This window comes from Nannobrachium achirus (assembly GCF_963921795.1).
Source record: "Nannobrachium achirus genome assembly, chromosome: 13".
In the NCBI taxonomy this organism is placed as follows: Eukaryota; Metazoa; Chordata; class Actinopteri; order Myctophiformes; family Myctophidae; genus Nannobrachium; species Nannobrachium achirus.
In genome coordinates, this window is record NC_137833.1 from 14673335 (window position 1) to 14691074 (window position 17740).

Genomic DNA, 17740 nt, shown 5'->3' on the forward strand with positions numbered 1-17740 from the left:
GCGTAGGGGAGGCAACGGAAGGAGGCAGGATTCGATCCTAGACCAGCAGGTGTACGAGTGGATTCAATCATAGAGCTGTTAACCTATTCACCCTCACTGTATGGTGGAATACCACGGACTTCCGACGTAAAAAAAGACCGAAAAGGACTTATTTGGGATGCTCCTTTTAGGCAGGGTGTTTAACTGTACTTGTACTGTACTACATTGTTTTATTGTATTGACTATACTTGTACTGTTCTCCATTTTTGTCTAATAAAATACTCAATCAATCAAAAACTGGAGATAATCTGTTCTTCACAATTGAGATAAGGATCTTAAGGATATAATATTTTTTATAATATTAAATTGATCATTTTAAGATCTGATTTAGCCAAATTTGGGTCACTCGACATTTCACAGTTTATAAGATAAAGATGAGAAATGTTAACACAAACGATGCCGTTCATCCCAATCATGGGAGGTAGCACCCACAATGTGTTTATCTAACTTGGTAACATTTAATCAGCAGTTCAATTTAATTGATATGAACCAAAATAATGTACTCATAAAGTGATAATATATATTAGAGTTCCGATTAGAATCTGACCTTTTTTACTTTTATATAGTACATACACAATATACATACACAATGTATTGATTTATTCTAATCATAATAAAAGAAGAATGCATGACTATAAAATGAAAATGAAAATGTCAAATATCTCTATCAAATAATGTACCTTGGAGGGAAGCGGGCGGTCCCCCTCTGTCTCGATGATCATGCCGCGCTGCTTGCCAGCGCGGTAGCGCTTGTACACATACTTGTAGAAGAGCAGGCGCCGGTCGGCCACCCAGGCGAACAGCACACAGATCGGGAAGAAGAAGAGCGTGAGCAGCCCCTCCCACACCTGCACTATGCCCGGCGAGATCACGGCCAGGATCAGGTAGAGCCAGATGTAGGCGAAGATGCTCCAGGTGGCCGTAACGAAGAAGACGCGCAGGTGCTTCACCTTGCGGACCTCCCCTTCCGGCACGACCCACACGCAGAGCCCGATGATGACGAACATGTTGAACGCCGCGGAGCCCACGATGGTGGAGGGCCCCAGGGACCCGGCGTGGAAGTTGTGGCCTATGATCTCGATGACGGAGAGCAGGATCTCGGGTGCGGACGACCCCAGGGCCATCAGCGTCAGGTTGGACACGGTCTCGTTCCAGATGCGCACGGTGGTGGTGGTGGTCTCGCCGTTGGGCTTCTTGATGGTGATCTCCTTCTCCTGCGAGGTGATCACCTCGATGGACGCCATGAAGCGGTCAGCGATGATGGACACGCCCAGGAACATGTAGGCCAACGCCACAAAGTACACGGTCGCCCGGGCCACCTTGTCGCCAAACGATGGGTTCAGGGGCTCCCAGATGGGGAGTATAACGCCTTTGGCGCAGGGCTCTGCCTCGCTGCACACACTCTGGTTGGTAGTGGACACTAGCGACACGGAGCCCTCCACGCCGGCCAATGTGGAGGACACGCCGGCCGACGATGGGTGGAGCGTGAGCACGAGGAGGAGGATGGTGGTGGCAACCGTTAGCCTCAAGGTAGGGGAGAGGAGGGAGGAGGAAGGTAAGGAGGGATCCCAGAGACCCATGGTGAGACAACCGTTGAGACCAGTGTTGTTATTATTATGGGATGGAGGCCGAGGAGAGGATCCGGGACCTAAGGAAGGTAGAGAGAAGAGAGAATTGATCAGAATAAGCTCAACCAACTGTCAATATTGTAAAATAAAGGTATTTAGCACATTATGGCACATATCGTCGTTGTCGGGTGAAACCCTTGTACAGTATGTCCAAAACCGCCTCGCGGTGCGAGGCGTTGTGTGCTTGTAGATCTGCTGTTTTCACTACTTTTGTGCGATGGCCTTGTATGATGAAGCAGGGCTTTGCTTTGCAAAAGAACGTACACATTTGAAACTTGGAGATACAAGGTTTCCACCCGACAACGACAATATGGCAGTATCTTTGAAAGAAAAAGTTATAATAATAATTAGACTTTTTAACTACCGTAAGTTTTCAGTCTCAAAACATGTACTAGTTAAGACAAATGTTTAATGAGATGCTCCGATCTATTATTTTTCAACAGAACCTCCTACTACACATTCATCCCCAGCTTCCAATCGTTACCACTGGTCACTTCACCGAATTAATTAATTACTAAAGCAGTGACCCGATAACCCAATGATTAGGGTGCATAGCCCATGGAATCTAATGCCTGACAGCGAGTCCTTCATTTGCAAAGTAAGGCTCACAGTCCCCACCCCCCATTTTTTCCCCTTTGCATTCTCAGGCAACAGTGAGCGTTGTTAACACTTGCAGGAGTTAACAACAATCTATATTTGAATGAACGTTGATTGTTACAGTTAGTTAACTTACAAATGGATATGTTTTAGTTCACTTGCGTTCACCAAATACATGAGCAGATTCAATGAACATGCTTTTTTGCATGTACTGTACATACACTGAGTACGCAACTGGATGAATGTATTTTCTTTCCTTTACAGAGGAACTGCATTCCCATGGTGTCGGTCATTGTCCCCATACTCCAAGAGTAATACATGTTAGCTTATTAAACATAGATCAACATTTTAATTTGGTTTGTCACGACTCATGTGTCATGCCAATCAAATCAAGAAATCCAATTCAAGTCTGAATGAATGCAATTTCATGGGGCTTCAATGTGAATCCTATGATTCTATTGTGACGAGGAGGATCTGTGCTCACGTTGGAAGATTCTCGCCCAACGACGTGAAACTCATATAAATTACATTTTTTGTAGGCTGGCGACGAAACGCTAAATACTGTCAGTATTCTCCTTTAAGCCCAGGCTGTGGCCAGTGGCCATCACTTGACGACCCACTGTTCAGTACTGACCCATATAATGAGATTTCTCAATAGTATTTCAAACAATATGTGGTCACTGGACAGGCTAATTACTAATCTAATTCTGTGTGATGGCCTTAAGAAAACAGAGGATTGGTTTTAAGTCACAGAAACCTATTACACTATAATTACAAATCAATAATTCAATTTCCACAAACACACACACACACACACACACACACACACACACACACACACACACACACACACACACACACACACACACACACACACACACACACACACACACACACACACACACACACACACACACACACACACAGTATAGGCGCTGTTGTTATTTTCAAATAGATGAATACACACTCAGTCTCACACATACACACACAAATACACTGCACACACAAAAAAGGTGCTCGATAACGTGTGAAATGCTAATTTGATCAGGATACATTTCAGCGATAACAGATTGAAATTGAGGAAGAAAATGTGGAAATTACATTATACAGGTAATACGAGATGATTGCACATGTGATGTTTCACCCTCCACAGAGGCATTATTATTAATTTGTGTGAATATTACATTATACAGTTATGATGGAAGCCAGTGTGGGAATGTGTAGAGCTGTGTTTTCATGTAGGCAGTGGTGTACTGTAGTACATTTACTTAAAGGAGTACTTCACCACTTTTCAACCTCTTCATATAATTGGTCCTCACTAAAAAATAGCTTTTTTTTTTCCTCATTGGAGGGTTGTGGGCAGGTCAGAAACCCATCGTCTTGTGACATCATCGATTGGGAATCCAAGCTAATAGAAAATGCAGGCTTTCTACTCCTGAAAAGTTGCAATGTTAAAGTGGAAGGCATTGTTCTCGCGATAATAAAAATCGAAATATTTTTTTCAAAAATATTGATCAATTTCTTTTTTTGGAAAATGATGATGTCACAAGACGATGGATTTCTGAACTTCCCACAGCTCTCCTAAGAGACTTGGACCGAGTAGAAAAAAAATTTGCTATTTTATTATGAACATTAGTGAGGACCTATTATATGAAGATGGGTTGAAAAGTGGCAAAGTCCTCTAAGTACTGTACTTAAGTACAATTTTGAGGTATTTTACTTTACATGTTTCCAATTTACATTACTTTTACTTCTACTCCACTACATCTCAGATACAAATATTGTACTTTTACTCCACTTTAGTTACTAGTTACTTTGCAGACATAAATTCTAATACTATAAAACATTTTAACATTATAACCACTTTAGCCCTATTTTATACCATGGCTGTTTGAAAATAACATTCATACTTTTAAATGCGAGTACTTTTTCCACCACTGCATTTAGGTATATACTGTATTTACTGTGTGTGCTGATATGTACATGCATGTGATAGTATAATGAAAATTTGTTTGTGTAAGCGGAGGAAGAAATTTACCACAAAGTGATGAAAAAATCACACCCGTGTGAAGTGGAGCTGTGTGTGTGTGTGTGTGTGTGTGTGTGTGTGTGTGTGTGTATTGCAGTTGATGCTCAGGGCAGGCTAGACTCAACGGCACCTCTCTGGTCACCCAGGATCATGTGTACCGATTTTTGTGACATTTGACGAAAATATGTAGGAAAAGGAGCAAAAAGTGTGTTTTGGAGAAAATTCAAGATGGCGGAAAATCTGTCCTGACGCAAATGGGCGTGGCCTATATGGGGAGATGCGTCTTGACCCAAGGAATCCAGGGAAAAAATAATTTAAATTTTTCGACCTACGGTTCAAGAGTTACGAGACAAGTAGGCCGTTATAGCGCCACCATGAGGCAGAGTGGAAATGCTTTTGGGGATTCGTTGAGTATGCCACCCCCGACCTGTGGTTGAAATTCAGTGTTGACTGGACCTTTTGTTTGTGATTTATGGCTATTGTTTGCAAAACGGGCCCCTCCCGCTAACTTTGGAAGCCCGTTACGAACGAAGGGAATGGACTATCGCAATATCCCTTGAGTATGTTCATTGCATAGGTTCATAGATCATGTGTACCGGTTTTTGTGACATTTGAAGAAAATATGTTGGAAAAGGAACAAAAAGTGTGTTTTGGAGAAAATTCAAAATGGCGGAAAATCTATCCTGGCGCAAATGGGCGTGGCCTATATCGGGAGATGCGTCTTGACCCAGGGAATCCAGGGTAAAAATAATTTTAATTTTCCGACCTACGGTTCAACAGTTATAGGCCAAAACGTAAACTGGGCTGTTATAGCGCCACCATGAGGCCAAATGACACAATTATTTTTTATTTAATCCTTGAAATCATTATGAACCTCCTCTCCAAGTCTTGAAACTGTAGCCCCTATGGTTTGCGAGAGACAAATAATTGAATGTGAGTTTTTGCGATTCCCATTATAAGTCAATGGGAAAAATTAATTCACTAATAAATTAATATCAATTAAACTATTGAACCTTTCTCTTAGCAAGTTACTAGCCCACCATTCCCGAGTAAGCCGGTCGATTTGACATATGGCGCGAGTGTGTGGTGGCAAAACTGTGGGACTAGTAGCGTGCCGAAGTTCAGGCTACATACAGACACACACACAGACACACAGACAGACAGACCCACACGGCCACGTATAGGGAGCCTGTGCTTCACACAGCTCCAAAAACAGCCTTAGATTGGAGTGGTGTTGCATGGTTAGCTACAACAATTAAAATGTCCAGCTTTCCCCTTGGGGGGTACTAGGGATTAGGGAAGAGCGTTATCTTCATTGCAAGCATGTGTGGACAGTCTGCAACTCTGCATGTATGTAAACTGCAAAGACTTTTTGAGTTAAATTAACACTCTGGGTTTTGCTGTGTCCATCAATCCTCTAGAAGTTAAATAATACAAATCCGGGCAAGATGATTGACTGGGGAATACACGGTAAAATCCATAGTGTTCATTTAACGCTGAGGCTTTTACCGTGTAAGTGTAAGAGTAGTGATTCTCATTGTTTAGGGCACGCCATCTGTGCTTCGGAGACTTCCCTCAAATGTTGAGGAAAATCAATGACGAAAGCAATGACACGTTTACTTAATTATACCTCAACTTAATAAGCTCATAAACGAAACCCCCCAGAGTGAACGTGCTTTGGACCTCATCCAGGGGCTCACTCTGTTTGCCGGACATCTTGTGTGGTCATACGGCACGCAGAGCTTTGTCTGGCTCTTTCATATAATCAATAGTAAAAGGCGCGTGCCTTGGGATTCGGCCGTTTGAAGATGAGGTGCACTCAGACGTAGGGATGGGACGATATTGAAATGTCATATCACGACTATTGTGACGAAAGAAATCGCGATTTACGATATTATCGCGATAATCAAAATCCATTATCCTGGGGCGGAACATTTGCCAAAAAATAGCAGATCTACAAGCTCACAAGCTTGAGCTTGTAGATCAGCTATTTTTTGGCGAAGACATTTGATAGAGAGTGGAAAAAAGACTGTATCAAGTACGTATGTTATAAGTACCTTTTACCAATTATAGAGGGTTTAAGTGGTACCGGATATGCAGCTCGGCAAATAAAAGGTGAATTGATCCCAGTGCATGACGGAGGACTCACAATATCACGCTAAATTAAATCTCCACGATACGATTATTGTGAGTGTTTTTTATCACGATAAACGATAATATCGCTTATCGTCCCATCCCTACTCAGACGCACGGCGGCCCTCACAGCCCAGCTATGAAAACAACAATATATTTACAGGCCCGTAATCCCGATAAGACTGCAGCAGAGCATGCAACTGTGGAAAAGCTGTCAATGAAAAGAAATAAAATGCTTTTTTTACTTGGTCAAGCATTGATTTACAGCAAGCTACAGCCCTCGATACTGCCCTGCAAAGCCAAAGAGCGGGTTACTGTGTGAATAGTAAGTGTGAGAAAAATGATTTATCTCAAGTTTTAGTTCCTCTCCGTCAATGTACCAAACCAGACACTGGACAGTAGGCTATAATGTTTAGGAGCATTCTTGGGGAGAGATTCTAAACTTTTAGCTGACACTCATGGAAGTGGGTAAATACAGTGAGTGCCTTGCCCCGGGGGCATTTGCAAGGAGAAAATCAAGTGAGGCTGTTGCAAGATTCTAGTCCAGGTCCCAGGGGGGTCCCCAAATTATTTTGTGGGGTCCCCAGATGATTAACGTAATGTGCAACATTGTAAACAAACTAACATAAAGTTTAAGTGTATAGAGGGTATATGCACATTTCTAGAATGACAATTTAAGGACTTTTTTAATGCCTCTAAAATGACAAATTAAACATTGGCCAAATTGTCAACTATTAGAGGCAAAAATTGTGAAAATAGCAGATCTACATGCTCATAACACCTCGCGTTGCAAGGCATTGTGAGCATTTAGATCGGCTATTTTCATAATAGAACCGTGTTATAAAAGATGTAATGGCTCAACTCTTAGTGCTCGTCAGGGTGGGGGGGTCCCCAGTTAAATATGATTATTTTGGGGCCTGAAAAGGTTGAGAACCACTGCTCTAGTCTAGTCTATGCAGCCACCCTCTGTTCACGAGGTGGGCTCAATAAGTATTACACCCCACTGCGCTATTCTGTTCACAGCAGTAACAACCAAATATAGCCATCCGTAAACTATCCTCAAAATATCAAAACATTGATGCCTTGGAAATGGACCTACACTAAACACTGTGCTGATAGGTAGTGATTTAAACGCCCACCCTGATCCAAATGAGCCTTTTCAGAGCGCAGTGATGCTGCAGTCAGAAGTCTGTTCATATGCCACTTAAAGCAATGGGAGAGCAGCTGGAGTCTAATTGACTCCATGCAGGAGGGTATCACCTTTAATTTGCTTCACACAGTCGACATGCTCTATTTTGGGGAATATGGAGGCTAAAAAGTCAGATCATTTTATAATTGGTAATTGGTAATATTAGAGGTAACACAGATCAAATGACAACGTTAGTTTAAATCCAAAAGTGTAACAATGGACCGGTTAATGAAATTATGACAGACCAAATATATTAAGCACATGAATCCACGTATTCTGGTCATGTTTTAATTGGCGAACATTTGCAGAAAATAGTGAATCTACAAGCTTACAAACTGTCGTGAATTTTGACACGTTGGGAGCTTGTCGATAACCCATTTAGAACGGGTACACATTATAGTGTATCATTATTTTATGCTTTAACTATTGAAAAATAGCAGATATACAAGCTCACAGCGCGGCACCGTGCAGCGCTGCGAGCTTGTAGATCTGCTATTTTTGAAAAATCGTGAAAATTAGTTAGTGTCTTTTGAATCCGTCTAAGATTTTTTGAAAAACCTATGTTTCTATGTTAGAAATCTGGCTAGCCATCGTCAAAGAAAAGGTAATTTTCACTTAAATGGAGCTCAGTTAGACTGTTCTTGAGAGACTACTATGTCAGTGGTTCTCAAACTTTTTCATGTGAAGGACCCCCAAACTGATATTTATTTGGCCACGGACCCGCATCTCAAAATATTTAGTTCCAGGGACCACCCAGAAGCAAAATTTGAGTTTTGAAACGTTCGCTTTGAAAATACATATATTCAAAGATTTGCACACATTTTCACGACTTTTTCAAAAATAGCAGATCTACCGGTACAAGCTCGCAGCGCGGCACTGTGAGCTTGTATATCTGCTATTTTTCACTGGTTAAAGCATACAATAATTCTAGGCCTAGAGATTTGTGTGGAGGGGAAAAAGGACGCTATAGACCCCATTCGACCCCGGTCAATATAGGGTTTAAGTGGCTAAACACAGTAAACAGTACAATATGACTGTATTGTAGCTTGTTCTTACATCTGGGGCCCTAAGTCAGAAGAACAGCTCACGATCTGCTTTTGGACCCCGAGCATCTGGTTGAGAGGAAACTGCTATTTTCGGTGAAGAGATTTGGCATAGAGGGAAAAATGTAGCGTCAATAGGGTGTGCCAAATGTAGTTCTAAGAGCGGCCATTTCTTGGGTCAACACAGCCTTACACAGGTGTTCTGATTAGACTTATAGCATTAGTTCTATGCAATCAAACAATTGAAACACCTGTGTTTTGAACCAAGAAATGGCCGCTAAGGAATACAATTGCGTCACCGCTGGCACACACTATTAATAGATCCATGGGGGACACCGGTCAACAAAGTATATAGGGCTTAAGTGGTTAAACCGCACTGTGGCTTGTTTCAAATTTCCATGTCTTTCCAAGATTTTTTTTTTTCTTTTTATATGATGCACTCATTCTGGTGCATTAAAGGACAACTTTAGTTTTTTACAACAAAGGGTTCATATTTTAGATTGTAATTAGAGAAAAGAAAAGATGAGTTCTAAAATGTTTTCATTCACTGCTTTCTATTGTTTTAGTGATTTTAGTATTTTGATTTCAGTGGGTGGAGGCAAGTAGCTAAATATGTCTTTTTAGACACAATAAGCCGGCAATTTCTTTGTTACTATTTACACCAGCCCCCATAAGTCACATCTGCCCATGAAAGATTGCGGTGCATCTTGGGAATTTGCTTATTGTGTCTAAAAAGACATATTTAGCCACTTGCCAACCTGGGAGCATGCATGCAAATCAAAATCGTTAAAATCACTAAAACGATAGAAAGCAGTAAATGAAAACATTTTAACACTCATATTTTCTTTTCTCTAATGACTATCTCAAATATGAAGTTGTCCTTTAACTCTTCCATTTTCTGCTGATTTGTCTAACATTGCTGTAGATCTATATCTGTAGTCTTTGTACTTGCAGATCTCCAGTAATTGCAGATAACGTTTTTAAGTTCATGTACAAACCGAGGGCATTAGTGCAACTATATCATCATTGATCCTATTGAAATGAAGTAATATACTTGATCAGAACAAAACATGTCCGTTAGCCTTCTCACCACTGAGCATACTGTTATAGATTTCACTCCCTGCGGGGGCGATCAACAATGAAACATTTAAAGCAGAGAGCGAGAGAAGAATAGGAAGGAGAGGTAAAGGAGAACGAGAAGAATATGAGGGTGATAGAGAGGTAAATGGAAGGATGGGGAGATTATAACAGTGGAAGGGAGAGTATAACAGAGAGAAACAGAGAGAGAGAGAACGCTGTAAAGGGGGACAGACATGAGAGGAGGATGAACACATACAAGCAGAGAGCCAGAAGAGAAGAGAAGAGAAGAGAAGAGAAGAGAAGAGAAGAGAAGAGAAGGATTTCTCCTTCATACCACCCAGTCTGATGAAATAAAGCAGATGGGGTGCTCCGCTATAAGAGACGCATTACTGGCCATAATCAGGTCTGACTAGTTGTGACTGTATTTGTTCATTGTGTGAGTACTTTATGTGTGTGTGTGTGTGTGTGTGTGTGTGTGTGTGTGTGTGTGTGTGTGTGTGTGTGTGTGTGTGTGACTGTATTTGTTCATTGTGTGAGTACTTTATGTGTGTGTGTGTGTGTGTGTGTGTGTGTGTGTGTGTGTGTGTGTGTGTGTGTGTGTGTGTGTGTGTGTGTGTGTGTGTGTGTGTGTGTGTGTGTGTGCATGTGAAAGGGTATTTCCTCATCAGACACAAACGCAGGGGCACACACAGATACACACGATACATTACACACAGTCATTATGCTTGCATAGTGTCGTCCATCAAACCGAATGCAGATTTTAATGACCAACCATAACGAAAGATGCATGTGTAATGTGCAAATCCAGACGAGCAAGGCAACGCCTGGAAATCCCTCCACACACACACACACGCGCGCGCACACACACACACACACACACACACACACACACACACACACACACACACACATTACCCGTACGAACACCTATGCATCCACACTTTACCCTGCAAACAATGTAAGATTAATGGGCTGCATTTAGCCTTGTTGGAATGCTGCTTAGCTCTTCTAGTTTGGATGTGCCTGGAAGCCAAGATGTAGCTGAGGTGTTTTATCATATTATTTCACTAACAACAGAGAATACAAGGCACAAGAGGGCATGTCCTTCCTTGTGTAATTCTGCCTGTCTGTCTGTCTGTCTGTCTGTCTGTCTGTCTGTCTGTCTGTCTGTCTGTCTGTCTGATTGTCTACCATTCTGTCTGTAATGTATATCTCCCGTCTGCCTGCCTGTCTTGTCTGTTGGTCGGTCTGTCTATCCTTCCATCAGACATGCAGATATTTTTACACTTCTTTCTGTCCATCGGTTAATTTATGACTTTATTTTACGCTAATCCTGTTAGGAATGAACAGCAGCTGTGTCCAGAAAACCCTGAACAAAGCAGAAAAAATCAAACCTCGGTTCGAAGTGGAGCGGTGAATCTGAGCAGCTATACCGTGTGTGTGTGTGTGTGTGTGTGTGTGTGTGTGTGTGTGTGTGTGTGTGCGTGCATGCGTGCGTGCGTGCGTGCGTGCGTGCGTGTGTATGTGTGTGTGTGCCTGCACAACAGCGCCCCTCCTTTAACTTGTGTGTTGTGTGTGGCCACTCAAGGTATTGCCAGGCTACAGACATAGCCAGCCAGCCACCCACCCACCCACCCACAGACATACCTGTCTATTGGGAGCGCTTTCACCGCTCCAAAAACAATTCACTGATAGCTTTGTCTCTTTGTACCCATCCAAGGAAAGGTTTCTTGATCATTTTACAGGGGGACAGTCTTGTGTAGTCAGTTGATCAGAAATCTCTGACTATCAAAATGTCATGAAAACATTTGAAGATTAAAAAAATATATCACAACTAGTGTGAAATGAGCTGTTCTAGTTAATTCCATCAAGCTTCCTGCTAGCCAATCACAGCACATCCTGCGAAGCTTGGCCAATGGGACCCTGGGCGTACAACAAACTTTGAGCTGTCTGTGCCAAGATTTAGGCCATATTATCTAGGCAAGATGTAGGCCACGCTTCAGTTTACTTAAGCCACGGGGGTCCTCCCTATGTTCCCCAGAGGTTAACATTCACCAGGTTAACATTCACCAGTGTCGGCAGGTTAGCATCTCACCAGGTTAGCATAGGTAACATAGGTACGGTCCCAAGCCCCGGACATGCACCGGACATTTATTTTGAAAATATTTTCCCCATCTATTTTTGACCGGACAAAAACCAGATGCTGGAGCACGGCTCAAGTATTATAAGGGAGAACAGCAGCTAAGACACATACACCACTGCTTTGAAAACAAATCATATCACAGTCCAAATATGAAGGACTGCACTGGTTATGAATCTGCAATGCAGTTATTTTTAGAATATCAGTCCGAACTTCTTCCACCTGTAGGGTAGGTCACAGATCAATATTTCTTGGATCATGACGCAACTCTCCATATGGGCCACAGTTTCCACACCCATCCGTCTAGATTTTTCACGATTATTTCAAAACAGACTTTTTGCTAATCCTCCTACAGATTTTGTCCAAAACTCACACAAATGTATATACATTATCTCTGGTGTGATCATCATGTGATAAACATGTACCATAAAGATTTGTCATAAAGATTTGTGATATTGGCTACAACATACAGACAGTGTAGTTCCAGCATGTTCCCAGAGTTGGCATATACCCGTTTCCTGTTTTCGGTTCATTACTTGTGCCAGCAGAGCGCGCAAGTACTGTGTTGGGTGCTGTCTGTATCTGGCTGACAGTACAAAGGCAAGCCTTTAGCCAATGAGGGAGCAGCGTACTCTGTGACGTCACCACCAAGTTAACCAACAAGTGTTGTCACATCTGACAGCACTGATCACAGTATTTTCACGCTCTGCTGGCACACAAGTGAGTGCTCAAGGCGCACGTTGGCATCTCGACAGGGTGCAGTCTAGTTTTCCAATAGCTTTGTTTGATTGGCTCTGAAGCAGATTTTCCGGAAACACACATGAAGGAGCCTCTATAGAGCACACCTCTAAAAGCCCCTTAAAAACACCTTAAACATTTTATTTTAGGTTACATCATCAACCTGTGAAGGGCGTCGTTGTACACAGAGCAGAGGTAGTTATCACTTCTCCCATAGACAGGTGAAAAGTGAGCTTATTATATAAGTGGGCTGCATACCTTAGCCTTGTTTCCCCTACCCTGTACATATCGTGTTTTTCTAACTGCGATGATTTCTGTTTTGTTTTTTTTGCTTGCCATTTGTTATGTCAATGAATTGAATACCAAGGACTTCCGACATAAACAAGACCGTAAAAGGACTTATTTGGGATGCTCCTTTTAGGCAGGGTGTTTAACTGTACTTTTACTGTACTACATTGTTTTATTGTATTGACTATACTTGTACTGTTCTCCATTTTTGTCTAATAAAATATTCAATCAAAACATCCCTGGATAGGCAACCTGGCCTGGCAGAGATTACATACAACATACAGCTATTACAGTATACTTATGTTACACTATAGTACAGACAGAGGTCTTCAACGTTTTCAGGACAAGGACCCCTTAGTTGAGAGAGAGATGAAGCAGGGACCCCACAACCTGTTCATAGATTCCATATACATTTTTTGACAGCACAATCATCATTGTATTTTGGATATATTTGTGTCAGATATTTAACCACTAGAGCCGTCATTACCTAATAAACTTCACCTTTTACTCTGTACTTAGTCTGCTCTTTTCCCCCTCTACACCAAACCTCTTTGCCGAAAATAGCCGATCTACAAGCTCACAGTGAGCTTGTAGATCTGCTATTTTTGGATACAGTTCCTCAGAATATGTATGAATATTGGAGGACCCCCTGTAGTAACTCTGAGGACCCCCTAGGGGTCCCGGACCCCCTGTTGAAGACCCCATCACTATAGTATACTATATAGTCGAATACTATAGAATTTTAAACTAGACAATGCCACACTATATCTACTACATGTAGAATAACCTTGTTTTGATTCATTCATATTTTATCACTAGCCCTACATTTTCTTCTTTCTTTCATGTGTGTGTTGGGGGGGGGGGGGGGTCTAGTGGCTGCATAAGCTCATGCCATGTCATTTTAACTGGAATGGAGAAACACAAATACTGTAGTTCAGGCTGAGTAAAAAGATGAGCAAAGGACTGTTGTCTAATGTCTACCAATCAGCCTTAATTGACAATAACTATTATATAATGATTGGTTCACCACATAGCAGACCACCTTTAATGGGAATGTGGGGTCACAATAAAAAGCCAGTTATTAGTGCGATGCCCCAGTAGTCAATGCAAATAATCACTGACTGAAATGGTTGGTTGGGTCAAATTTGCCATTGCCAATTAGTTTGTTTGCCATACAATTGTAATGATACTGCAGTGCAAAGACTGCAAACACAAAATATCCATCTCTTTTTCTGGGAATAGCCAGCTATGATCAGTCTATTCATCACTGAAGATTGATTTAATGGTGGTGGTTCTGGTAATTTGGCTTAAAGGCTGGTCACTGACTAGTCACCTGTTTTCTTGGAATATGGACACCCACAGTATCAACTTACGTACCATTGACTTCAAATTGGCTTCTAGGTCAGTGTTCACTAACATAATTGCCATGGATTTCCAATGAATTGTGTTACACATACTGTAGGTGTAGGCCCGCCTGTGTATATTAGATTCTTTACTATTGACTTATGAATGGTGAGTAGGCCTACCTCTGTACTTTTTGCATAATGTTAAGTATTCAATCAATCAATCAATCAATCAATCAATGAATCAATCAAGTGAGCTTCCATCCAACTCCTTTTCTGGAAATAACCAAGGATTGTCGTTTATGGTCAGATTGCAGCTTCAATGGAAAGCTATAATGTGTACTGCAGTAGTATGGCCAGTGTAGGCTACCCCTTATACAGCCTATATCAATTTGCTGCAGCTATAGATTAATCGCAAGCCATTCTGGATAACACCATCAGCTAAATGCCTTAAATGTCAAAGCCATGTTAGATAATGAGTAGCTCCCTCTAGCCCTGTTTGACACTTATTAGATCAAGCTAAAGCAGACTCGCTCTGTGTTCCGTTTTGACCGCTGTAAAGTGGAGGATGCAGTTAGTTGATGTTTTTTGGTAAGCTGCTTTTGGCTATCTGTGAATTCTCTGTGTTATACCAATAAAAGACCCGTTAAATTGAACTGAAATTGGATTGAATACATGGGCTTATCGTAACTGCCTTTAGTGCCTCTGTACTGGACAGAAAAGACTACATCCATCCAGCAGGCACTGCAGGGAATACCGCGGCGTCTTGTCTGCCTCTGTCATACGTCTATCCTACTGTGAATACTCATTTGAAGTGTCAAAGCAAAGGCTGCCATTGTAACATAGCTATTCCTAATATATATAGAGAGCGCCTAAGAAGCTGAAAGGGTCGTAAGGAAGAAGAGGTAACTGTTTAAAGGCCAAATCTGTTGGCCCGTTCCCTCCAAATCAGATAAGACTCCCAAGGAGTCAGACCTTATTAAACCGCTTGCCGCACCTCAATTCCACCCTATTATAGGCATACATGTTGTGCGGCAAATGCTCAAATAAGTAGCCTATCGTAGTATCGTTGAATGGGGCCAGGGGCAGGCGTAATGGATGAAATAACTGTACAATTGCGCTAGTGGTTACGGTGCATGCGCTTGAGGCTTTGTCACCCATAATATGGCCTGCCTGGTGGTGCCTATCATTTATAATTCATAAAATATGACGGAAAATCGTTCCTCTCTCTCAGACTATATGGCCTATGTCATGTGTGAACGCTCGTTTGTCACAGAACTTTCACCTACATTGACGGGCAAACCAAACGTGCAAACCATGGTTATCACCGCTGCTTCGCGCAATGGACGTGTTCTGCATCCATAATGACTCCTCAAGAGAGCAGCGCATGCGGTCCAAGGCTTGTAAGCGCCCGAACAAACAGGCACGGAGAGAAGAAATGGAAAGAAGGATAAGAAAGAAGCCAACAGTCAGTCACACACACACTGAGGTCGACAACGGATGCTCCTTTTATGATTGCCTAATATGCAAGATTGACACAACCCTCCCAATGAGAACAGGCTGAGATCCCCGGTTACGGTATAGGCAAGAAAGAACATTATTCCTCTTCTCATCGTCAGAGAAAGCGAGGTTGGATATTGGGGTTCCCCGCATTGTGTGTCCGATAGGGCATCGCATGAGTAGCCCCCCACCCCAAGCAGCCCCAAGCCCCCCGTTCCTCCGACCCGACCACTGCCTGGTGGACCAGTGGAACTTGCCACCTTATGCCACACAAAGGAAAATAAATCCAAAATCCTTTATTGCAATGACAAAATCCAGAAACGTGCGAAATTATGTCCTACCTTGTTGTTTTCTCGAGAGGTGAACCCCCAGGGGTTGGGGTTGCCCACCACAGTCCGGAGTATAGGCTGATCTGTAGTGGTTCTGCTGGTACACGCGGACGGCTGAAGACGTGGTTTTTAAGTCCCAAGAAACGGCCGTGGAAACGAGGAGAGGAGAGAAGCGCCGGAGCTTCGCCTTACTGTGTTGTAGTAGTAGAGATTCGTTTAGGAGCTCTTATAAGAGCTATAGTACCAAAAGGACGGGGTTTTATCCACCGGCAGAGACGCAGGAAAGGGGTGGGGGTGGGTTGGGAGGGGGGGTGAAGGTGGTGTAAAAGATTCCGATACACCCGCAGTTTTTCTTCCCTTCTTTCTTTCCACTGCGACCTGTATGCTCGGGTGACCGAAAGAAGCGGCGCTATATCAGCAAATCTGCTGCTGCATGTCGCTGGGACGAGGAGGAGGTGTGCAGGAGATGTGAGTTCTTCCTCATTCTTTCCTTTTCCTCTCGCTCACTCTCTCAAGCTGGCTAGCTCTCTCTCTCTCTCTCTCTCTCTCTCTCTCTCTCTCTCTCTCTCTTTCTCTCTCACACACACACGCTCGCTCGACCGAAGATCAGCTCTCTCTTTCTTTCTCAGCTCTCTCTCTCTCTCTCTCTCTCTCTCTCTCTCTCTTTTCCCCAGGTCTCTCTCTCTCGCTCACACTGACTTCACTTGAGCTCGCAGACCGTCGGATTGGAGGAACTAGGGTGGGCAGCAGCCGAAGTCCCGTGTAGCTACGGAAGGGAGGGATATTGGGACTTGGGAGGGATAGATAGGCGCAGCAGGTCGATGTTGGCAGCTGATTCGAACCGGGTGTCCCGCGTCCTGGACTGGTGCGGTGTTCCCCAGGTTCAGGATTGATGTCGATCACTCTCACAGTCTGTCTGTGTGTGTGTGTGTGTGTGTGTGTGTGTGTGTGTGTGTGTGTGTGTGGGGGGGGGGGGGGTGTTGCCCTGCTACCCTGGCTGCTACCCTGTCTGGCCGTTCCTTAGGCATTACGTTAGCCTTGGATCAAGAAGACCATCACATGTATTTTTCTAATCGAAGTCAGACTCGATAAAATGACGAGTATAGACTAGAGAGCGAACGGGGGAAGAAGGGCTTGTTGCCAACCAGCCTGTTAACAGCGGCAGACCGACAGACAGACACCTCCCTGCCCAAGGGACACTGCAGTCACACAACACAGTCTACTCTACACAGTGCATTCTCAGGGTGTAGCCTATTTAACTCATATTACTCTCACTCTCTGATTTATACTGAATACTGACGATTTTAGACGTTGGCTACCTTGTAGGAACATATAGTGTAAAGTGTAACTCAGGGAAACCTGCTCTGGGCTCTTCCAAGTTCCTGTTGTTTTAGGATAACCACTCACTGTGACTGTCGCATACAGTAAACACAATTATGCAGCTGTGCCTGTGGGATATTTGAACATTATCTTAAACTATTAGGCAGGTTTTGCGACAAATAAGATCAGCACATAGCGCAAATAAAAACTAATTTGTCTAATTTATGCTGTAGTTTATCTTCGCAGGCATAGGCATATTATTCCGACCTCCATCAATCGTCTTGGTCTTAATCAGATGGGATGGCTATACAGATTGCACATGGTGATGGGGCTAATAATGATAG

General features: G+C 42.9%; 1 protein-coding gene across 1 annotated transcript in view; it reads right to left on the reverse strand.

Annotated features, from left to right (window-relative positions):
* The window catches only part of slc8a1b (solute carrier family 8 member 1b), a 222736-nt gene extending 205959 nt beyond the window's left edge, over positions 1 to 16777 (reverse strand). Inside the window, exons 1-2 of the mRNA XM_080740980.1 lie at positions 16089 to 16777; positions 720 to 1687 (exon numbers count right to left, since the gene is read on the reverse strand). Coding sequence (XP_080597106.1) covers positions 720 to 1619 — 900 coding nt within the window. The 5' untranslated portion in view covers positions 1620 to 1687; positions 16089 to 16777. The remainder of the gene's footprint in view (positions 1 to 719; positions 1688 to 16088) is intronic.
* Positions 16778 to 17740: the final 963 nt, after the last annotated feature.